Below are 25,703 nucleotides of genomic sequence, written 5' to 3' on the forward strand. Positions count from 1 at the left end.
CATCCTATCATTTTGGGGCTTTCTAGGATATTTCCCAATGAGTTCTCTCGTTTTTAAAGATTCTTAGGTGAGTTGAGAGAGATTTGTGGGCTATTGCAGACAAGTGGGGAGTATATTGTTTTTGTTGGTGATTTTATAGTTTTAAAATATCTTCTCTGTTTCAGCTGGAAATAAAAGAAACAACAAGCCTTGGATATATTAGCGAGAAAAAAAAAAGCTAATATGTACAAGGCTTGTTTTCTGCCTATATTACAACGTTCTCTGAATATTCCATCTCGCTCGAAGGACCCAGTTCACAATTCTAACAGAACTCTCTTGAACTTTTTCTCTGCCCATGTTTTTACGTTCAACCACCGCTTACTAACAATTCCAATCTAGCATTAACCATGCTAGCATCCTCACTCCGATTTCCTATTTAAAGTGGAAAAAAAAACCTTGGTATAGTGACACTAGAAAAGCAATATAAAGCCGAAGTTGTCGCCATGCAAAGTTTCAATAGAATTATCTCCCTTAGAATCGACTACTCTTTTACGTTGTGAATCACGTTCGCTATGCTAAGTGCAGTTGGCCATCACAGTGAAAAACATGAATAGTTTAACGAGGCTATTTTATATCTGTCTTTTCACAGTTTTTGTAACAGTCGTAACTGTAAGTTGATATTTATTTGTTTCATTCTTTAATTGTTCTTCAATTTGTACTGAGTAATAATTACTTGACTTTTTTTTAGCTGTGAATTATTTCATCTGATATCAATGTCAGACGACACTTGTAGCAATCTGGCAAAGTGTCGTCTGACATAGATTTACTAAAATTTGTTACCCGAATCTTGCTTCAGACTATTTTTGTATATGCAAGTATTTTATTGGCCCAGTCTCTAATTGTGTAGAATCTATCATTCATTTGCTCTTTATTTCTTTTTTTTTTCCTTTTTAAAACACAACAAAAGTATATAAACCTTATTTATAATTTTTACATCATCACGACGTCGAAGACTAAATCTTTACCCTTTTGTGCTGCTTTCCTGGCAAAAAAATCTCTCTTTACCCTTTTCTTAACTTTAACTGTAATTAGGTTTCGTCTGGTTGTTACCAGACGAAACTTAATTACAGTTAACAAAACAAAAATTTATCAAACGCACAACAATAACAGATTGTTATGTCAGAATACGAAAATATTCGTAATCCTTTTCTCTGAAACCATAGGAATTTATCGAGCGAACAAGAAAATGGGGCTCAGCGAATCCTTTGACCTGTGAGAAATAGCAACCAAATTCTTTAAATGACACCCTATTTTTTTGAGGAAAAAAAAAAGGAAAGATGCATTGGAGAATGTAGAACCTGTAGCAAGAACAACTTTTAATAACATGAAGGTGCTCCTTTCGGGGTGTCCATAAAACAAGCACTAGTTGAGCACTGGGGTCAGTGTAATCGACTTACCCTCTCCCCCGAAATTGTGCCAAAATTTTAAATTAATATGTCGGTGCTCATCAACTTAAAGGGTTTCCAGAAGAATCATGGGGAGGTAATCAATCAGGCTCTATATAACTAAAATAGCCTTTCCTCCCCCTATACTTTTTGTAAATCACGGGGTTTGTGTTGGTTAAAAGGAATTGTATATATTCAAATATACTGCTTTAAAATAAAATCTTGGAGCACAATAAAATTAATAAAGGTTAATATTTACAAGTACACCGGCACGAAAATTCGACCTTTTAAAAAAAAAATTTTTTTTTCTTAAATAATGATTAAAGAAAGGTTGATAATTAAAGACGGCTAAAGTACATTAAAAATCTAAAATATTTAGTATCATTTTCCAAATTGTTTTTCTCTTCTTACAGACAACAATCGGCATGTGTTTATATGTGAACAATACTTAATTAGTTTTAACTGTTAACTAGGAAAAAATATTGTGTGGCATGTAAGCAATTACTTATCAAGTGATTTGGATGAATTCATCTGATGTAAATTACAGAAAAAGTTATACCCCGATCTGTTTATGTAACCGTATTCCATAAGTTGATGGAATTAAATACTCTAGCTACTAAATTACAAGAAAAAAACAACCAATCTGTTTATTAAACTATAAATTATGTTTATGAACAATTTTTTCTTCTGATAACATTTATGTGTATTTTGTATACATAAAGTTTGATCGAAGAGAAATTTCTAAATTTCTCGTCCGATTCTAAAGGTTTTTTTTCTTTCTTTTATTCAAAGAATTGGCTGCATCGCAATTATCACACCTTGTCTTGTCTACTGATCCTATCAGTGGATGCGTACCCACCCATATGCTTGGACAGAGTTGACTGGGGCTAGATAACATGTTTAGAATGAGAGAGAGAGAGAGGATGAGGATGAGGATGAGGAGTTATAGTACAATACTACATGGAAGCTATAATAAAATTGGATATATTACAATGTCTAGTTTCCTAAGATTATTCTTGTTAGTTCAGACTACAATCTTGGGGGCCAAATAAAATACATACTGACAGCCAAGCCTATGCGGTCGTTTGACTTGTTAGATATTACAATCATATCTGAGTCGATTTCACAAAGAATAAATTTCTCTATTGGTCTGGAAACCAGAATCAATCTCATCAAACGTCTCTTATATAATAGTTTGATATTTGGTCAAAAGAAATACCCCTCCCCCTCTCTCTCTCTCTATCTATCTATATGTGTGTGTGTAATAAGCATATATTAGTTATGCTGTTATTGTTTAGCCCCTGGTCAGCCCTGATCTGGAAGAGTTGTAAATCATACTAAGAACTACTATCTGGATGAGTGGATGTGATAGATAAAATATATGGCAGCAATAGCAACAGAATCTCATTAAAATCACACCCTACTAACTGTGAATGCATAAAAAAACCTCCCAGAAAATACTTTAGAGAATCTGCTGTCCCAGATCAAAAAAATACTAGATGGTCATGGCTGGAATGCCATTGATAATCCTATGTAATCATAATGTTCACATGAAGCTTAGGAACAACATTTATAAGTAGTAGTGCTGTAAATTGATGTATTGAATTACAGAGGCATCAATAAGTGGAACTGTTCAGTGTTAAGGAATTTCTCAATAGAGAATGTAGAAGCATATTTAATGAATCAATGAGAGAGCTCTGTACTTTTGGCAGGCATTCCTATTAGAGATAACTGCTAAGTCTCCCTCAAATTAAACCCTACTGTCTTGAAAAGAGAGGGACACATTGCACAATGCTGTCCCATATCCGAGAGAAGAATGAGATGGGCATAGCTGGAGTGTCTTTGATCATGGGTCTGCTCAGTCTAAGCCTGCTCTTAGGCTAAACAATGACAATAGTAACTTGTTCATTTATGAGATGACAAGGTTGCCTGTTTTAGATTACTTAAACTGCACAGTATAATGGTGAAGTATACTTCTTTACCATATAGCTATACCTGTTCCCAATATTATGTATTCTTTGCATTAATATCTATTAATTTCATCCAACTCTTCATTTAACAGCAGTTGGCTGGTTATATTGTGTAAAATAAAAACATTTTTAAATGCTGGTATATGGAGGGCATTGTGAATGAAAGGTGTCAACCAATGATGAAGGGGTTTTTCTATTATTCTCAAACGCCTAGTGCAGTTGCCAACTGTTTGAGATTTTACTATCAGAAATAGTCATCAACAGAGACATAGTGACTTCATAGGCTAGGAAAATGAAGTTTATTATGTTAATTTCTTTCTTAAAAGCATTTGTGCAATAAATAAAATAACTACACTGGGAGAATTGACTTTAGCCCATGGAATCAGTTTGTTGGGAATGTACAGCTTGTCGTTTATGACTGTGCACCCTATGAATTATTGAGGTAACCTTTAGGTGAAGGCCCAACCTGCTTGAAACCTCCATTAAATGACAAGATGGTCTTAATTGAAATGATCAACCCCTGACATGAAAACATAATCAAAAGCATTGATTCCAGATGTGATCACCCAATCTTTAAGTTTTAGGCTATGCAGGAATACATTGTTTAATGTCTTTTCCATATTTAAGATAGTAAGAGCATAATGTGTGAGAGATTTTACTGCTATTTTTAGTAGACAAAATTACCATGTTCAGACTTCCTCTTAATTGGAAATTTATGTGTGATTGCTTTTAAACACTCGTCCTGGGTTTATAAACCTTCAAGGAAACCAGTTGGACCTGCCTCAAATAATATCAGATTTTCTTGATATGTGATCAGCCTGGTGCACTTTTGATCAGATGTCAGAAGATGTGGCACCCATTGAGCAGAAACCTTTATCATGCCAAGTTTATTGTGCTGAATATTCTCAACTATCTCACAAGATATGCTAATAGCATTGGCTATTTGATTTATTGTCAATCACTTGTCATCCATCAACATGTGGTGAATATGATCAATGTTTTCCTCAGTGGTGGCAGTTGCTGGACGAAACATTGAAATGAATGCATATAAGATTTCACAACTCCAGCATTAATCTGTTGTAGTGCTGTTATACTACTCTCTGTTTCTTTCTCTTTCTAATACTGTAGGAAAAAATGAGTTTCTTATCCTCATGATATATTTGTGTGTGTGCATACACACACACACACACACAAAGTGGATGGACTAAAAACGAAGAAAATATTGTTACATAAGGTTCAAGGTTATGACTGTTTCAAATGGCTTGATGAACTGTTTCATCACTATATAATTAATTGATTAATTAATGAAACAGTTAGCCCTCAACCAATCTTGTCAGACCTTAAATTCATGATAGATTTTCAGTTTCCAACAAACATGTATTGTAGTTATAAACATCAAGAACTCTTCATTCGGATAATACAGTAGAAAATGTAGATGACCGACATATCCGATTATTACCTTCCTTGATTTAGTATAAACTATTTGTTGTGTGTACAGCTGTTGTAGAACTGTTATGCCACTATATATATATATATATATATATATATATATAAATATATAAAAAATCAAAATAAGCAACACGGATTTTAAAGATGATTGCAGTACGCACGTTTCATACTACTCCATTTATTTAAGTAATGCGAGCATTACATTAAATGCAATATGTAGAGCAATCTTCAGCTGCACGAAAATGTAGAAAATCACAGTAGAATAGACATAATTTTGCCACAATTATAATATGTCTATTCTACTGTAATTTTCTGCATTTTCGTGCAGCTGAAGATTGCTCTATATATTGCATTTAATGTAATGCTCGCATTACTTAAATAAATGGAGTAGTATGAAACGTGCGTACTGCAATCATCTTTAAAATCCGTGTTGCTTATTTTGATTTTTTTATCACCTCGTTTTTGGAATGGTTTTTGTATAATACCATACCACACTATATTCTGGTGCCTAAACATAAGTACCATATTCAATTTTGAATCTAAATCTAAACCTTTTATATATATATTATATCAAATATTTATATATACAGCCATAGCAGTGGTACTGTTTTGCTACTATCTGTATGTGACAGTTTAATTAATGTCCTGTCACAGCACTGACTGTTTTCCCAATATTTCTACTTGACATCAAACTGGATAGAACCAGCATTGCTGTCTTCTACTCCCTCTATCTCTCTGTCTCTATCTATCACACATCATTAATTCCTCATTTTCTGGTTGTTCTCTCTTTTTCTATTCTATATTTACAGTGTTTCTATTATTCTCTCTCTCTCATCATGTAGTGTTCTACCTGTCTTCATCCCTGTATTCTCTGCACCAATTCTCTCTGCTGGCTCGCTATTTCTCCTCATTCAGTCATCTCCTCTACCAATTCATCTCTCAATTTCAATGAGATTAACTTGTGATTTACATTTAGATAGTCTCATCTATCTCTCCCCTCACTCTTTTCTCCCTTCCTTTGTCTATTATACTCTCTCTTTCATTTCTCTACAACACCCCCTCTCTCTCTCTTTCTCTGTCTGTCTGTCTCTCTCTCTGTCTCCCACACACTTCTTTCCCAGCCCCCATCCTCTGCAAACACTTTATGTCTCCGTTCTTTACCTCATTATTTATTCTCCAGGTTGTGAATTTACATTTATTAGAACATCAGATACAATACCTCCTAGTAATTGTTCTGACTCTCTAGGCTCTGAGATCAAATCCTGCTGAGGTCAGCATTGCCTGGTCAATAAAACAGTGCACCAGTGAAGAGTAGTGGGTTAGAGGAACTTTAAGAATGGTGGACCAGGTGCTTTGCTGTATTTAGTTCTGGCTCAAAGAGCCATCTTGTCATAGTCTAAAGGAGTTGTTGTCATCATCATAATCATCTTTTAACATCCTTTTTCCATTCTGGTTAGATGGTTTGACTGGGACTGGTAAACTGGAGAGCTGCACCAGGCTCCAATTGTTCGCTTTGGCTTAGTTTCTATGGCTGGATGCCCTTCCTAATGCCAATCACTTTACAGAGTGTACAAGGTGTTTTTGATGTCACCAACACTGGTACCTGTTATGCATCACCCAGTTTAACGCAATCACCACCACCTGGAACCATGGGTTCCTATAATGGATGGACCCCACTCTGTTTTAAGCATTTAGGCAGATCTCTGGTTTGAGAATATCTTCTTCCTACCAGTCTCCACTCCCTGTAAAAGTGTCCTAGGTACTGCCCTTCCCCCTTGACTCAAAAAAAAAAAAAAAATTCCCTTTCCTCCATCACCCTTCTTTAACTTCTCTGCTGTTATATCTTTCCAACTATTGTCTTTTTCTCCTTATCACTTTCCCTCTCGCCTCTTTCTTTTTTCCTTTCTTTTCATCATTATTTATTCTTGCTCTCTTATCGATTCTTTCCCCTCTCTCTTTCTCATTCTATCTTTATTTCTTTCTTCCTTCTCCTCCCCCTCCTTTCCTCCTACCTCCATCTCTCACTCTTACTTTGGATTCCTCCACTCCACCCGTCTGTCACAACTGCCTCACTGTCTCCACCACTGCCACTATATTTCTCTACATTTTGGCATCAGATGCCCCTCACCCCCAACTGCTCTGCTCCACTCCTGGTGCTGTCATTCTTTCTGCTGCTGCTGATGCAACCTGTCACATGTGAATCAATAGGGAATGGAAATCAGAGGTAGTGGCGACGGGGTGGGGTGGAAGGACTCATTAGTTCTTTATTTTTTGTTCTCAATAACAGCAATGACAACCAATGAGGAAGCTTTTATGAGGCTGCTGGTGGACCTGCTAGAAATAGCAATGAAATATCTCTCTGATTTTCACTCTATAGTCTGATAAAGAAAAGGAATGTTGAACAATGTAGTCTTTGATTAAAAAAGAAAAAAGAAAAAGCAATAAAGGATAGTTGTGGTTGGAAAGCTTTTGATCATAAATCTGCTGGATTATGTCTGACCAATGGTTAAATAACCAATGTCAACAGCAGCAGTAACTTTTTGTTTTGATCTAATCAGTCTGTTCCTATTCAAAGGATTTAAAGTATTGATTATGTCTGTTTGTCCATTGGACACTGTCCATTTGTATGTCATCATCACAATCACCACCACTGTCATTATCATCATCATAACCACTATCACCATCATCACCATCTATAGGAAGCTAGACACTTCAAATCTATACTGTAGTCTCACACAGCCATCTATGTGAATATCTGTGGATGTCAGTGGATATAGTAGTAGTAGTAGTAGACTTTTCTGAGATTTAAGACCTAAGTCCTGTTTATAAAAATACCACAAGATGATATTTTCTCAGAAAGAGAGGAAAAGAAAATAGAAAGATTGGTATTCTGAATATTTGGAGTTTTTCATATTTCTTGTTCTACCAAGGTCAACTTTACCTTTCATTCTTCCAAGACTGATAAAATCTAGTAGCAGTCCAATTCAGTGTCAGTGGTGTCAACGAATTCCTTCCCCTCAGAATTGCTGGACTACTTTGTCCCTAAATCAGAAACCATAAGGACAGTAAGCTGACAGAATCATTAGAGCATTGGGAAAATTGTTTTGTGGTTTTTGTTTCAACTCTTCATGTTTTGAGTTCAAATCCTGTTGAGATCAACTTTGCTTTTTATTCCTCTAGCAGTCATTAAAATGAAGTACCAGTCGAATACTGGGATCAGTATAAAAAAACTTTCCTTACACACTCATAATTGCTGGCCTTGTGTTAGAATTTGTAACCACTGTTATTGTTGCCATCATCATCATCACCAGGGTAGAGATGACATAATTAGTGGAGCATTAAACAAAATACTTTGAAGAATTTAGTTATGTTGTCTTCATGTTCTTAGCTTGAATCCATCAGGGATAACTTTGCCACTAAATTATCATCAGGGGTAACATTGCTGCTCAATCTTTGCTCTCTTCATCAGGAGTAGCTTTGCTTTGCCACTCAAATGCAATACCCACCTAGTCACCAAACATATGGCCTTCCTATGCTAGAAACCAACATTATTTCACTACTATTATATTGCCAAAGACTGAGTCTTTGCATTCTCTTATACTCAATTCCTCACAGTGATGCCTGGTGCATGTTTTTAGGCCCTACTTTTGCATCATCTGAAAGGATGTAAAAACTAAATGTTATAATCAGACATATTGGTTTCAAATTTTGGCACAAGGCCAGCAATTTCAGGGAAGTTGATTATATTGACCTCTGTGCTCAACTGGAACTTATTTTATTATCCCTGAAGGGATGAAAGGCAGAGTCAACCTAGGTGGAATTTGAACTCAGAACATAAAGACGGAGAAAATGCCACTAAACATTTTGTCCAGCACACTAACATTTCTGCCAGCTCACCACCTTATTATAATCGGACATTTAGTTATAGATATCAAATCACATCAAGAAAACAATATCATGTGAAAGGAGAACTATATACATCAGTCTGTGGCAAGTGTCTAGTCATGATTGTGAATCTAAGATGTCAGAAATATTAGTCAAATAATATCATGAGAAAATATAACTATATATATATGTTGTGTGCCCCTGGCAGTTAGCTATTATAGAGGTAACAATCTCTTATAAGTTAATTTGAGGCAGAAAGCAAAGTTTGGAATTTATATCAAAGAGTAAAGTAGGTGTACATAGAATATACATTTAATATAGTTTTTTTCTACACATTCTAAAATTCTTAAAAGTTTCTAATTGTTGGTAGCCATGTATAGTGTCATTTCATTCTTCTTTGGAATCATCATCATAGCATAACTTGAGACAAATGAAGCCAAATTCAGCTTTTTTATGAAGTTAGACATTTCTTATAGAAAGGAAATACTTCACCCTGTGGTGAGTGTTTGGTTACCATTGTGAGTCAGTCTTTCCAGTTAAACAATAATATAAGAAAGCAAGACTTTATACTTCAGGCTGTGGCTAGTGTGTGATTGCTGTTGTGACATGATTTATAGTAAAACTTAACCTCTATCTTCTTTTTTGTTCTACAGGCCCAGTATGAAGATTACCGTTGCAAGTGTGTCTGTCCATCACAGACTGTTGTCAATGCCACAGAAACTGGACGCAAGGTTTATATAAAGAAGGTCAACCCTAACCAGTGGTAAGTTTTGTCTGTTGGTCATTAGAGTGGTTGTTGGTCAAATGGTTGACTGAACTGATCATGTTGTAGCTGAGAGTGTTGTGTTGGGTCACTTTCTAACTATATATAGTCACTTACATAAGTGTCTAAGTTTATGTTACTGTAGTTCCACTGATATAACTGTATGTCTGTAGTGTCTCTGATATAACAGTGTGTGTCTTTGTGAGACTAGTTTTACTAGTATGTCCAGTGTGCGTGTGCGCGTGTGAGAGAGAGAAAGAGAGACTGATATAACAGTGTGTGTTTGTATGATTGTACTGACTGTATTATTAATATAACTGTGTGTGAAGGTTGTTGCTTCTTTGCTATATGACTGGTGCTATTTTAATATAATGCACATAAAATGGCAAGCTGGCAGAATCATTAGCACCCTGGACGAAATGCTGCTAAGCATTTTGTCCATCTGAGTTCAAATTCCGCTAAGGTAGATTTTGCTTTCATCCTTTTGGGGTTGATAAATTAAGTACCAGTTGAGCACTGGGGTAATTGACTAGCTCCCCTTCCTCAAGATTTCAGGCCTTGTGCCTAAAATAAAAAGAATTATAATATAACACGTGTATTACAGTATAATGTTTGTGTGTGGTGTAATTAGATGTAGAAGCTGTTATAGTTGTGATGATATTCTTGAGTATGTAACAAAAGATTGACTTTTATTGTGTTTTTTTCTTTTGTAGCAAATGTGAAGATGTTGTCTGGCCTCTGCCTGAGAAGGCCACAGAATTCTGTCCTCGCTGTGAGTGCAAGTATCAGAGTAGAAATGTCACTCTGATAAAGGTAAACTCTGGTTTATTATTTACATTAGTGGTAGTGGTGGTGGTAACAGTGATGATTGTAGTTGTAGTAGCAGTGGTAGTCTTCATCATCATCGTCACATGGCTGCTTTCTATGCTGGCATGGGTTGGATGGTTTGACAGGAGATGCCTCAGGCTCCATTGTCTGTTTTCGCATAGTTTCTACAGCTGAATGTCTTTCCTAACTCCAACCACTTTACAGAGTGTATTGGGTGCTTTCAACGTGGCACCAGTACATTTTACATGGCACCAGCACCCACAGGGTCACCAAGTGCTTTGCAAGTCAAAAACCCCTCAACTGGGAGTGGGGAATAGTGTTGTGGGAGTGTGGCTTTGTACCAGTTGAAGCATTTTCTCCAACACCTTCATGATTCTTTCTTTGCTTTTCCATCAGTCCAAAAAGAAAAAAGAAACCAAAAAAAAAAAAATGAAGGGAAAGGGGAAAAAGAAAAACCTTATATTTTCAGTTGTCTTTTTTCTTTGCTATTTTGTTCATGAACGATTTATTTATCAACGGTTGTTTTTAACCGATGTAATCTCTGTTTTGTTTTACAGATTATGGTGACCATTATAATATGTGTGGTGTCATTGCTGTTTGTCTACATGGTGTTCCTGCTCTGTCTGGATCCTTTGCTTGTCAAGAAACCAGGTCGCTACCAAGAGCAGACAAATGAGGAGGTGAATTTGGTAAACACTATGGCAACGGATTATGACGCCTTTTTCTTCTTACTAAGCCTTTCTTTTCAAGTTCCGTGCCAACTAGCTGCAGACCAGTCAGTTAGGGGTTCTAGCAGATCTCTGTCTGTCTCTCTCTATACATATTTAGGTGCTCTTGTGGTTGGTTGATTAATGTTGTCTTTGGTTTCATATTCCATGCTAGCCATCAGGAGACCACTCTGTTAAGGGCATATATATATATATATATATATATATATATATGTGTATGTATTTATGTATATGTATGTATATATATATATATATATATATATATATATATATATATATGTGTATGTATTTATGTATATGTATGTATATATATATATATATATATATATATATATCTATGTATATGTATGTATTTATATATATGTATGTATATATATATATATATATATATATATATATATATATATGTGTATATGTATGTATTTATGTATATGTATGTATATATATATATATATATATATGTGTATATGTATGTATTTATGTATATGTATGTATATATATATATATATATATGTGTATATGTATGTATTTATGTATATGTATGTGTATATATATATATATATATATATAAATATATATATATATGTGTATATGTATGTATTTATGTATATGTATGTATATATATATGTATATGTATGTATTTATGTATGTGTATATGTATGTATGTATATATGTATATGTATGTATTTATGTATATATATATGTATTTATGTATATATATATGTGTATATATATATATGTATATATATGTGTATATGTATATAAGTATATGTATGTGTATATATGTGTGTGTATATATATATATACATATGTATGTACGTGTATATACATACACGCATATATAGATAGACAGACAGACAGGTAGGTAGATAGATAGATAGATAGATAGATAGATAGATAAATTTAGAGGCTCTTAGTTTGTGTCTCATTAGTTTATTTTTTGTTTTGTCTGTTTGGATTCACATTCCATACTAGCTCACAGTAAACCAGTCTGTTAAGGGAGCATATATATATATATATATATAGGAACTTAGTTAATATTTTACTAGTTTATTGATTCATTTTGTCTGTGTTTGGTATCAGTATATTTATTATATTTGCTGTATTATTTGTGACGTTTCAGTTAAGGTTTAACCATATAAGGCAATAAATAGTGGCTAAGACCATTGGCAATGACCAAGGTTGGAATTTATGTCATAAGGAAACAATAATATTAGTGAAGAGCAAGTGTCATTTTCATGTTTTTTGCAAGTATAGGAGACAGCTCTGGATATGTTTTAGTTTTATTCTAATCCCATCAGTGAAGCATAGCTTTACTTTATTTGCTGAAGTTGGGATGAATGACTCCTTATGTAACAAAGGTACAAGATTGTATATTTATTACTCTGCAGAAAAATAGAATTGCTTAGAGATTAGCTGAATCAAAGATGCCATTCAATTGAAAGGTATTAGTTAATTTGGTGTAAACATATTTGATGTAGTGAATATAAAAAAGCTAAAATAATAATATTGTGGTAATGAAAGAAAATATTTTTCTATCTGACAAATATTTGTCTTTTCACATGGAGCAATTAAGAGAGACAACTTCAGACATGTTCATCTGTTTAGAGCTTTTTGGGGCAAACTATAGCCTGTAGGTCACATATGGTCAGCAGAACTTTCTGAATGATGTGCCTAATGGAAAATTACTTTCAGATTTCTTAGTATAGCAGCCTGCCTGATGATGAGTCATGTCTTGTGGATTGCATTTCTAAAAAGGTTGCCCATTCCTGGTTTAGAGGTTATTTATAATATTCTGCAGAGAATATTCTAGAATTCAGGAATGGCATGTCTTGTGTATTCTACTGTCACATGTGACAACAATGTTGATATGGTGTAGTATAGGTATTGTTTGTATATATTAAGTTTTGGGCGTATTCACTGCACTGTAGTATGCTATATATCATCATCATCAAGTAATGTCCATGTTCCATGCTGGCATGGGTTGGATGGTCAAGAGGATCCAATGGGTCCAGGGACTACATCATGCTCCAGTATCTGCTTTGGCAAGGTTTCTGCACTTGGATGTCCTTCATAATGCCAGCTACTTCACAGCATGTACTAAATGCTTTTTTCATGCTACCAGCACTGTTAAGGTTACTATGCAGCTCACAAAGATACAAACCCTGAGGGCGCAGGAGCTGCTTTATCCTAAGGGATGATGGGTTAAAGCATGAAAGAGGTAGTGGGGTGCAGCAGGTTCTTGTTCAGCTACTCACATTTATTTAGAAGAGGGGGAGAGAACTGCCAGTAGGAGTTGTGAAGAGTTAGTGGAGATGAAGTGTATGGTGAGCAGGAGGCAGGCTGTGACTGTAAAGATTGGGTAAGGTTAAAGGGTGGTTAGCAGGATAGTAATGATGGTACAGTTCTCAGTGGGTTGGAGGACAAGAGAGATAGAGATGGCGTATTGGGTAGTGTGGTATTTTTCACTGTGATGTAGTGTGGTATGGTTTATTCCACTGTGTTGTAGTGCAGTATTTCCCTTTGTGGTGCAATAGTAGTGTTGTATATTGTATTGTGATGTAGTGTTAAATAATCTACTGTAGTGTTGTATATTCTATATTGTAGTTTAGTGTATTGCGATGTGATCTGGAATATCCTAGAATGGTCCTTTGTAAAGTGGTGTTATGTGGATTACCAGTGTTAGTAAAAAATAATGGTGACGATTGCAGTTTCAGATTGCCAAGATGAAGATTCTGTCATTTCCTTGTCATTCTTCTGAGTTTAAACCTGTGTTTCCAACTGGGGTCCATATGACCCTTGGGGTGAGGTTTGGGTGGTTTCCATATAAGATTTTGTTATTAATGATTATGTGTAATAAATGGGTTACAATACACAAAATATTTTAACAATTTTTTAATACAATTCCTAATAATATTTAATTATAAAAATTGAATAGGATATTTTTAGACACTGAATGGGTACAAGGGTTAATCAGAGTAAAATAGGAATCAAGTGGGTCCATAGGTAAAAATTGGTTGAGAAACACTGGTTGAAACTGTTTAATCTGTCTTTTTCCATTGATGGAACAATGTCCAACCTGTAGAGAAAAAGTCACATCAACTTTATTTTATCTGATAGTTTTTCTTTTAGCTATAGTATGTTAAAGGAATTTAGTTCATTAATGAAAAAAGTTAATTGTTTGGGGGAATTATCTCCTTTTAATTGCTAATTCTGATATTGTATTTCTTTTGTGTTCATTAATTCATGGACAAGATCATACAAATGTCAGTACAGACGTAGGAAATGCACTATTGTATCAGATGTTTTGGTTTATTATAGTCTCAAGTATAGGTTGAAATATTGCCTTGTGTAGCGGTTAAGGTATCGTCTAATGTTAAAGGAAGAGGTATACCACAGCAGCCATGTGTAGTTATAGCTTTACTATACTCCTGTAATATTTCTTGTAAGATTTGACTAAAACAGGAGTAGATAATGATTTTGTTAATTTCCATTGCGAAGCAAGATAGTTGACATATGTGTGTTTGTGTGTATGTATATATATATATTTATATATATATATATATATATACACACACACACACATGTATAAATATGAATATATATATAGATATACATAAATATATATATATACACACAGTATATATATATATATATATATATATATATATATATATATATATATATATATATGTATTTTAAAAGTTCTGGTTAGCTGTGACTTAAGTTGGCTCTCTTTAATGTGTAGTGGTGGTGGTTTTGGTGGTGGTAGTGATGATGTTGTTGAGTTGTCCTCATTCATTTCTGCTTGAGCAGGCCTATAGCATGGCATGAACAATAGCAATTTGTACTGTCTGGAGCAACCCTAGGTGATGTTCAGCATGTTGGTTTTGGTTAAACTTTCGAGTGCCTAACCCTGATTCTAAACTATAACCACCCTAGCTACCTTGATCTTTACTATGGTGCATGTTGCCCAAAATTTTTTACCTTTAAACTATGTGATCCTTATTTGTTATGGGAGATTTGGCTGTTACATTGACCATGTCAAGTGACTACTCAGAGGCTCTATCTCCATAAATTCATGTGACCCCTATATTGTAGAGTTGGTGTGTTTTATTGGAAGTGGTTCAGGTATTTATTTTTATGTTGGGTTTTGTGAACAGAAGTTTTGTTGGTTGTATGTTTTCAACAGGCCAATCTTTAGTTCACTAGTATTTCTGAAGGTGAGGATAACAAGGGAGTATTTGCACAACTATGGGTAAACAAATATCACTAGGGATTTTTGTTCTGAAAGATGTTTACATTTTACACCAAAATACTCACATTAAATTGTTACTAGAGAAAGGTTAACTGACTTTGAAGTTTTGGTCAAGTATTTGATCATAGTTCCTCGATTGTTGCTGTATAGTCTCAGTTTTGAGGACTTATACTGTATAGTCCCAAATTTAAGAGCTTTTACTATGAAGTCCAAAAGTTAAGGACTTGACTACTGTATAGTCCAAATTTAGGGACTTACACTGTATCCCAGTTTTAAGGACTTACTCTACATAGTCTCAATTTTAAAGCTAACTTGTTTACAAGAATTTGATTGCTACATTGACAGGTCAAGAACCTATGCAGAAGCTCTTGTGTTGACATTGAGTCCCTTGTTGGCTCAAGAAACCCTGTCAGTTTGTCATGAAAAATGCTCTCTTAGAATTGTTGGAGTGTCTGAAAAATTTCTCTGTGGTGTTTCATTCAGATGTTTATGTTCTGAGTTCAAATTGCACTGACATCACTTTTACCTTTCATCACTCTGGTGGAGTCAATGAAATATAGTTCCACTCAAATACTGAGGTTGATGGTATCGCCTAGTCTCTTCCCTCATAATTACTGGCCTTGAGCCTTAATTAGAAACATTATTATTATTATTATTTTATTGAGGAAATGGACTCAAAGAAATGGTAGAATGATAGGCAAACAACCATTTGTTCCATAATAGCATTGGTTGGATGGGGACATGATTGAGGGAAGATTTTATTGCAAATTGACAGTATGAGTCTCCGTTCTGATATCCTTCAGCCTCTCACTTGAGCTGTTGTGTTAAGTGCATCCATTACCACAAGAATAATTGTCACCTTTGTTACTGTTAGTAAGGTAGAAATAAGGGTAGTGGTTTGGCAGAATCATTAGCATATCAGACAAAAATACTTTGCAGTACTTTTGGTTCTTCATGTTTTGAGTTCAAATCCTACTGCTGTCAACTTTGACTTTCATCCTTTCGAGAATCAATAAAATGAAGTACCAATCAAGTACTAAGGTTGATAGAATTCAACTAAATCCTTCCCTCAAATTTTTAAACTTGTTCTTAATTTAGAAACATTTAAAAGACAAATAAAATTGTTAGAGCATTGGACAAAATACCTTGCAACATTTGTTCCAGCTCTTTACATTCTGAGTTCAAATCCAGCTAAGGTCAACTTTGTCTTTCATCCCTTCAGAGTTGATAAAAAAAAGTGGGGTTGATATTATTAACTAAACCCCTCTCCTCAAAATTATTAGCCTTGTGCCTAAATTCAAAGTTATTTAAGACAAAATAATAGAAAGTCCACTGATAGGGTTGAAGTATTTTGTTCAGATTCTGGCAAGGCTGAGTTTAACTTTCATCCTTGTGGATGGAGGATGTTTAATAAATTAATTACTAATCAAATATTGAATTTAATTTAATTAATAACACAGTACGCCTGCCTACCAAAGTTTGTTTTTGTGACAATATTAGAAATATCATTATCATTATTATTCTTAGCTTTATTATTATTAAATGCCCTTGTGGCAAAATTTGAAACCATTATTATTTAATCATTAAGGTGGTGAGCTAGCAGAATTGTTAGCACTCTGGGCAAGATGTTTAGCAGCAGTTGCTCTGTCTTTACATTCTGAGTTCAAAGTTTGCTGAGGTCGACTTTGCCTTTCATCCTTTTGGGGTTGATAAAATAAGTACCAGTTGAGCACTGGGGGTCAATGTAATCAACTTACCCGCTTTACTGAAATTGCTGGCCTTGTGCTAAAATTTGAAACCACTATTATTATTGCTGCTACTTGGGCAGTAGATTGGTAGAGTCATTAGAGTGTCAGACATGGCTCTTTATATTCTGAGTTCAAATTGCTGGCCTTGTGCCTAAATTAGAAACAATTATTATTGCTGCTGTTACTGCTTCCTAAGCCAATGAATAAACCTCTATGTAGCCACTCAACCTGCTAGAAATAACAGCCAAATCTCTCTCCGTTAACATTGTATCACCTTGAATAAGGAGGGGCATATTATATAGTGTGGCTCCTGATGTGTTGTGTCTGATGAAAAGATGGGATGGTCATGCTGGGAAAAAAAAATCTTTTATCATAGGTCTGCTCCTTCAGAGCTGAGATGGGGTTTATCAACAACAATTACTACTGTTGTACTTACTGATCTTCTGTAATTTGAATGCTAATATCTGCTATATTTCTCTATCTGCCCTTCCTTTCTGGCCTCATTGATTTGCAAATGCTTTTTGTTTATCCAATCCTAATCTTGAAATGAGTTTGTAATGGTTGTGGGTTTTATGATGCATGATGCTGTTATTTACTAATACATTTTCAGCCCTAAATCTCATTTAACCCCTGCACTAATCTAACTTAATCATTGCAGTTCTTCACTCCTCTAACATGTCACATACAGATTCTGAATGAAGAATTTTGTATCTTCCTCACACATACAAACATAAAACACAATGGCATCTAAATTAAGATGGTTTTTATTATTTATATTTCGCATTTTAATTTTAATTATTTGTTTCTTATCCATGTTTCCATGGCAACATAATAATTTGAAAGGGTTTTTTTTTTCTTTACATAAAATAAATCATTTGGGACATTTTGCATAACAATGTTTTTCTATGAGTGGAAAACATACCATAATTACTCGACTATGATGTATAAAATGAAAGCTATTATCAGCCACACCAACTGCAGCAAGCTTAGTTATATGTCTCACTCTGGAGCACATTGGAAGAGCATATAGTTTAGTGGTTGTTTACTGGTAATTCAGTAGTGCAAACCAAGTGGTCGGTGGTCTAGCAGCTTGATTACAGAAACATTGCATCTCTTAATAATAATAATAATAATAATAATAATAATAATGAAGCCTTTCTACTATAGGCACAAAGCCTGAAATTTTGTGGGAGGGGGCTAGTCGATTAAATCGACCCCAGCACTTGACTGGTACTTATTTCATTGACCCTGAAAGGATGAAAGGTAAAGTTGACCTCAACAGAATTTGAACTCAGAATGTAGTGACAGATAAAATATCACTATGCATTTTGCCCAATGTGCTAATGATTCTACCAGCTTGCTGCTATAATAATAATAATAATAATAATAATAATATAATAATAATATAATAATAATATTAATAATAATAATAATAATAATAATGGGGACAGTATCAGAAGGCATCAAGGGGAATATAAAGGAAATTGGAATAGAGTGTCCAATGGAGCTGTTACAAAAGGTTTGCCTCTTTGGCATGACCAGAATAATCAGCAGAGTATTAGACTGTTGAAAAGAAGAGAAAGCATGGTACTGTTGGCTGCAGGTAGCAAGCCCACTATGCATGAAAGACTCCAGGAGTTCCAACAAAACCCGAGTTATAAGGAATAACAAAAATAAGGACTAAAATTTTTGTGTCAAGAAATACATTTGTGATAATAGAGATGTAATAAGTATTATAGTGTGAAGAAAATGGAGTTATATACACATACATATACACACACATGTAAGTTCTTCCTTCAGCAATATAGATCTTGCATATGTTATTGTGATAGACACAGTCTGTATAATGTTGATTGCACTTACATTTTGTATATATAAACTGGACACACCACTGTATGTATGTATGTATAGACTGGTTATGTTGTGTCACTTTATATAAGAAGAGCACATCCTGTGTGTATAGACTGAACACATCATTGTATATATATATACACACACAGACTGGTTATGTCACTCACTGTACATAGACTACACACATCACTGTATACATGTGTTTACTGAATGCATCACTCAGTGTATAGAGACTGGTCATGTTATCGACTCTTGTGTACAATGTGGACATATGTCTATTGGACACCCTATCTGCCACTAACAAGAATGGACCTTGGCTGTTGTCTGATGCTTTGCACCTCCCTCAATCAGTGATAGTTATTGCTATATCCTCTTTATCCTTGATGTTTACTCTACCAACCGACTCTGATTGAGACTTGAACCAACAATCCCTGAATTCAAATCTACTCCATTGTTGCTGTCACACTAATGTTACTGAAATTTTATTTTATATTTATTTCTGATTCCTTCATTAATATCTTTTTTCATTCATTAACGAACCTTTAATATCCTCTTCCATTTCCATCCTGTTCTGCCCCTTTTATTTTTCTCATATATTGAACCTGGATTTTGTGATTCCTGCCTTTGGTCTCTTTCTTCAAAAGAGTTCTTTTTTCTCCCACCAAAAGTACAACATTCTGACCCTCCCCAATATTCATTGCTGCTTCACCTAAAGTCTGGTCATTAGGAACAAACATCTGCTTTGGTTCCATTCCATTTAACATACATCAGTTCTAATCCTCTTCTTGTACTTTCTTGGTCTCCCTTCAAGGAATCTCTGATAGTAGCATGAAATTCCTTCATCTGGAATCACCATATGTAATGAATTTGTTCAAAGTCCATGGTTTATCTTGGCAATTAAGAAGCTTTCATAGAAGTACTTCTCTTTACTCTGTCTCGGCTTTATAAAGTTATTATATAATAATAATAATAATAATAATAACAACAATAACACTGCTACCCACATAAATTCTGTCAGGAATAAGAATGAATCTTAGTCAAATTACCAATAATAATAGCAATGATGATGATTTCATTTATTTGCCACCAGAGTGAAGGATGAGGAGGACAATACAAAACAGGCATAGTTTTGGGGTTTAACATATAATGAGATGATAAAATAAATAATAAAAAAAAAGTGGGTCTTCCTGATACAGGATGATCTCTATGGATAATCAAGGAACTCCACTGTCTAAGATTACACTGAACAGCAAGGGCAAGTGCAACAATGATGACATTTCAAATTTTGTTACAAGGCCAGCAGTTTTAGTGGGATGGGGTTCAGCTATCATATTGACCCCAGTGTTTCACTGGTACTTAATTTTATCAGCCCTGAAAAGATGAAAGACAAAGACAACCTTGGCGGAATTTGAAATCAGGATAGTGATGTTGAGGCACTGCCTTGAAGGGTTTAGTGAAACAAATTGATTCCAGTAGTCTGGTGCATATTTTATTGATCTCTTTTATCATATTGCTAAGTTAGACATAAACAAACAATTGGCACTGGTAATCAAATGATGGTAGGGTGAACTCAAAGACACACACACACACGACAAACTTCCACACAGTTTCTGTCTACTAAACTCACCCACAAGGTGTTGGTTGGTCTGGGGTTATAGAAGCCACATGTCAAAGGTGGTATGCAGTGGGATTGAACACAAAACCATGTGGTCGCAAAGTGATCTTCTTAATCACACAAGGAGACCTACACCTATATATATATATATATATATATATATATATATATATATATATATATATATATATAATGTTTTATTGCAATAGAATTTAGAAAAACAGAACAATCAATTAACAGTTTTTCTCAGTTATTTTGCTTTATTTTTGAAAGACATTTTTGAAATGTGTTACATACCATAACTAGATAAAGTTCTGTTGAAATGAGGATTGAGCTAGTTCTGATCTTTGCAACCTGTTTACATCATTTAGGGTGTTCATCTTTCTGATACCAAGATAATGACTTGCCTACAATCACCTAGAATCGTTCCCCAACTTTAGTTCTCAGATTCTCTGATAGCTTCATGTTTTTAAACTGTTCATATTTAAAGTAAAATCAGCAATTTTATATTAGAATCATTATGTTATGTTCTAAAACACCAGCTTAATCATGAACAAAGTTATTTTTAATAAATTCTTCATTAATTTTGAACTTAATGAAAGCATGTGGGACCTGTATATTTTGTTAGAAATCTGATCATTGAAGAAATAATATTTCTAGAAAAAGATGTGAATGAAATAGTTTCATCCCTTTCCCTTTATAAATATATCTAGGAACCCATAGTCATCTCATTTACAAAATCTAAAATCACTAGGTATAGGTTAGTTTCAAAGTTCATCAAAAGATTTTCTAGGAGCTTCACTATACGGCCGTTATTTATTTATGTTTTTGCTTTTTTTTTGTTTCTCTCTCTCTTTCTTTCCACCTTTTATTTTCATATTTTTTCTGGCCAAAAAAAAAAAAAAGTCTCTACATCTTTCTGTTGGATAAAGAAGAGACAAGTTCTTTTATCGTACGTATTCCACCAGCTTCTCGTAATATTTTCTAATGAAGCCTCAAACATTTAACAGGTTACTTTCACGGCTGGAAAAACATGGACCTTGTTCGAAGTAAGTTCTTTTCTTGAATTCTACCCCAACCCCATTCCCAACTTTCATCATCTCTAAAACTGAGCACAATTCAATTTCAAGACAGAAACATCTGCTTTGAGGAGCATTGGTGTGACCTGACACTCACACCCACCACTTTCTTTGGTTCTCTGTAGCTAAGCAAGCAGACTCTTTCTGATGTCTATCTTCTTCTCATCAAAAACATTTGTCTATCTATTTTTCCAGTTAAGTTGTATTTTGTTCTTTAATTTATTTTCAACATTTCTAACCCACAAGCTGTTATAATTTTATCATCAACTTAGTGTAAACTGCTTCAATACACTTTTACTTTCTTATTCTTACTTCCCTCCATTCAACAATTTAATAAGAACGTAGAAAAATACAAGAATCTCATAAAACAACATAGGGGTTGGTTCAAATGGTTGTGTTGAATGAGATGGCTTACCTTTTTTTTTCAACTGATATCTCCCATTTCTGTATTCAAATGTTAGTGCTGGCTTCGACTTTCATCATTTCAGATGTTGACAAAATTAAGTACCAGTAATATACTAACAAAATGTTCAATAAAATATCTGTGATATACAATAAAATATTTAATCCATAATCATTAATCCAACAAAATATATTTTGTTGCGTCTTTCCTAAGAGCCATAGGCTAAACAAATTATATTTTGTCAGACTAACAATTATGGATTAAATATTTTTGAATATCTTTGAATATTTTATTCTAAGTGGCCAGGGATAGCTTCTTATGAACTTGTTACTCCACCTTACTTGGAATGTTGTCTGATATACTGAATAAAATGGAGTCGATTAACCATGCTACTTTCAGGAGGAAGCAGCTTATGTAGTTAGTTGATTTCTCGTGTATATTACTGGGTATTCTGTCCACTTTGGAGAAATGAATGAAAGATAAAGTTGAAATGTTGAGAGGGATGGCTCAAATACCATAAGGCATTAATGCTGGTTTGCTACTCCCTTAGAATCACTAAATATTTCCTAATGACCCTTCATAAATGTCTTTGGGACTTTCTCCTCTAACTAAACCTCCACTTAGTGACCATGTCATTGCTGATTGTTTGCATGTGCACATTCTCCTGTAGATGCTGCTTAATGTCTGCCTTAGTGCACCTATCCTAACTCTGTGGGGATAATTCATCCTTTAATTATTTTTGGTGGTGGGGCAATGGATGATGGGGAAAGTGGGTAGGGAGTATGGTTAGTCTTTAGACAAAAATTACTGTCAAATATATTTGTTGTTCAGCGTAGCCTACATTGTAGGGGAGCTACACATAAAAAGTTTCCTGCACACCCTTCACAAGGGATTATCATTGCTTAACAACTTATTCTGAAACTTTGGACAAAACTTTGATCTAGCTTTCATAATTTTGAATCATTTTTTTTTTCTCTTGTTTTTCTTTTTCTTTAATATGAAAATTCCTTTGCAGAAATTCTGTATAATGTTCCTTTCCATCTTTTTTTTTTATTGTAACTCAGTTCTGGTCATGTTTCAGCTCTACTGTGTATAATTCAGCATTGATTTACAACAAAATTACCTTTCAGATTTAATTTACTGAGATTTTTGAATTGGTTAAAAAAAAACAACTTTTTCAGCTCCAAATCATCTCTGCTGATGCAAACTTATCAAAAACCTTGATCATCCTGTCATTTTTGTAGTACCTAAGACTACATGATCCAATGTGTCTTACCTGTTAAGCCCATATGAGAGATTCTCTCATGGCAACTATTGCAGCATTCTAACACAACATCCACTTGTAAGTGGGGATAAATGTTACCTTTTGGTATTAATACTGCTTCTGTTGCTAATAATTTGACACACACACATGCAAACATTGGTAGAATGTAATATCGAGTGAGATTTTAGCTTAATTTTGATTTTGAAGCTTGTATTGGTCAGTCCCTTATTGCTATCAGCTGACCAATTTGGAGAACAACAGTTATTAATACTTACATAAGAATCTTTCTATGGCTGGATGCATTTCCTAATGCCAACCACTTTACAGTGCCTTGTTGTTGGCATTAACTTGTATCTGTAGCAAGTAACTGAGCCTGTTTATCCTGTTGGGTGTGAAGGGTGCCAGTGCCTGAAGTTGCTATTCAGGCTAATGGAGAACTGCTTTTTCCATGCCACTGGCATTAGTAGGATCACCAAGTAATTTGCTAGAAAAGAAAGTACTATAGAAGGGAAAAAACTGAAGGCTCCCTTAACCAGGTGAGAGGGAAAGATATCAATATTTGTAAAAACTGTTTTAAAGAGCCATTTGAATGCAAACTGGAAATAAGAGGAGATGAAAACAGAAGAAAGAAGGATGAAACAACAGTAAATATTTCTGTATTTCAGAGTTAAAACACCTTTATTTTAATTATGCTCTTTTTTCTCTTCATGAAGGAGTTTTAATTTGGAATATTGAAATGTCTCCTATATTTCCAACTTGCATTGTACAGACTTTTTAAAACAATCTTAACAAATCTGCTTTATTTAAATTCCACTCCTACAGAAAATGCCGACGTGCATCATCATATTATACCAAATGATAAATACATATCAAGTGAATATATAATTTGATAATATGTGATAATACTAATTATCACACATGTAATTATTGTTAATGATCAGACAGCTGTTTTATTGTAATTTCCTGTAAGACTAACATTTCTTCTTTCTTTTTGTCTTGTTTTTTTTTTTTGTCTGTCCCCGTTAAAGGATGAGCAGACATTACCTCCACCAACCAGCAGTGTAACACCAGAGCTTGTTGCACCACCACCTCCACCACCACCGCCACTATCCTCACAGCTTGGTAGACAGCGCTCCATTCTCAACAGAGTCAGCGACGAGCAGAAGAAGTGGAAAGGCACTGTACAGGAGCAGAGACGTAATATCTATGACCGTCATTCCATGTTGAATTGAAACTACTACCCTGTCTCTCTCTCTTTCTCCTCCCTATAAACATCTCACTCTGCTGTCCATTGGTCAGCTGTATGGTGGAGGAGATAGAGGCTGCTTGGGGTTTGTGGTTGTGTGCATGTGTTAGATTGACCTGTTGGCCGTGTTAATGAGGTGTGTGTATTTAGTGAAGAGCTTGTTGTGCTGTCCCTTTCATCTTTCTCACTGCTGACACTCAGCTGTCTACTCTTCTCTTTTGTTTTCATGAATCAGTGTTACCTGTCTAGTTGCATCTAACCAACTCCTTCCCCCATCCTCTGTCATCTCATCAATCTCATATAATACTACGATGGTAAATATCACATTTATTATATACACACATATCTATAACTTATGCAGTCGGAAGGGCGGGTAAATAACAAGCATTACTGTATATACAAAGATATATAATTTTATGTCCATTTTTATGCAAATGAAGTATGTTATGTTTCATTATTTAACTTATTAATTAATATATTTTATGTTACACCAAAATGACAGCTTTAATCTAACAATTTACCAAAACTGAGATCTTTGTACCTCTCTCTACAATTATATATCTGAAATGTTTCAGTATATTTTTTAGGTATTGATGTATAATATTAAGATATAGGTGATGAATAATAACAATATTTACTAACTTTTCCCCTTCTTTCATTGCGACAAATTCCCGACATTAATATTATTGTATAAAAGTCTTGTAATCCCGTGTTTGGATTGAATAACAGATGAATGTAAAACTGAGAAGGTGGATGCATGTGCGAACTTATACCTGTCACTGAATTATCAATTTGTAAATAATAGAAATAACTAAGGAGAGTGAATGAGAAGTGGAGGCTTTAAATATTTCCTCATAACTGAGGATTGGATTTATTATCTTAGTTTTAACTGTTTGTACAGAAGCTTCCATTAGTTAAGAACAGTGTGTAGCTGGGTGCCTGGTTCTCTTCCTTGTTTTATAACATAATTATATGTGTGTATGCGTCCAAAGTTTTGCCAGTGTTTGTGAAACATGAAACAGTTATTGTCAAAGAAAAATTCCAAATGTTATAATTAATTATTATGAAACAAATTCCTCAAAGGAACAATATTTTATCTGAAGATGAGATTGTGTTAATATGTTAAAATTATTATTATATATATATATATTGAATAAAAACTGAAATTCCATTATTTTGTTGTTTTTGACTC

General features: G+C 34.3%; 1 protein-coding gene across 4 annotated transcripts; it reads left to right on the forward strand.

Moving 5' to 3' along the window:
* Nucleotides 1–556: 556 nt before the first annotated feature.
* On the forward strand, nucleotides 557–25,685 carry LOC106883151 (proton-transporting V-type ATPase complex assembly regulator TMEM9). Of its 4 annotated transcripts, none has more exons than XM_014934055.3 (6): nucleotides 557–648; nucleotides 9,382–9,491; nucleotides 10,205–10,304; nucleotides 10,877–11,008; nucleotides 21,530–21,568; nucleotides 24,294–25,685. In XM_014934055.3, the coding sequence occupies exons 1-6, from the start codon at nucleotides 586–588 to the stop codon at nucleotides 24,495–24,497; spliced, it is 648 nt and encodes a 215-aa protein (XP_014789541.1). In that variant the 5' UTR covers nucleotides 557–585; the 3' UTR covers nucleotides 24,498–25,685. The 4 variants fall into 4 exon arrangements, with proteins under 4 accessions (XP_014789541.1, XP_014789543.1, XP_014789544.1 ...); XM_014934057.3 differs by having other exon boundaries at nucleotides 10,877–10,999; XM_014934058.3 differs by lacking the exon at nucleotides 21,530–21,568.
* Nucleotides 25,686–25,703: the final 18 nt, after the last annotated feature.

Source organism: Octopus bimaculoides, chromosome 18 (genome assembly GCF_046866305.1).
Source record: "Octopus bimaculoides isolate indiv1 chromosome 18, ASM4686630v1, whole genome shotgun sequence".
NCBI lineage: Eukaryota > Metazoa > Mollusca > Cephalopoda > Octopoda > Octopodidae > Octopus > Octopus bimaculoides.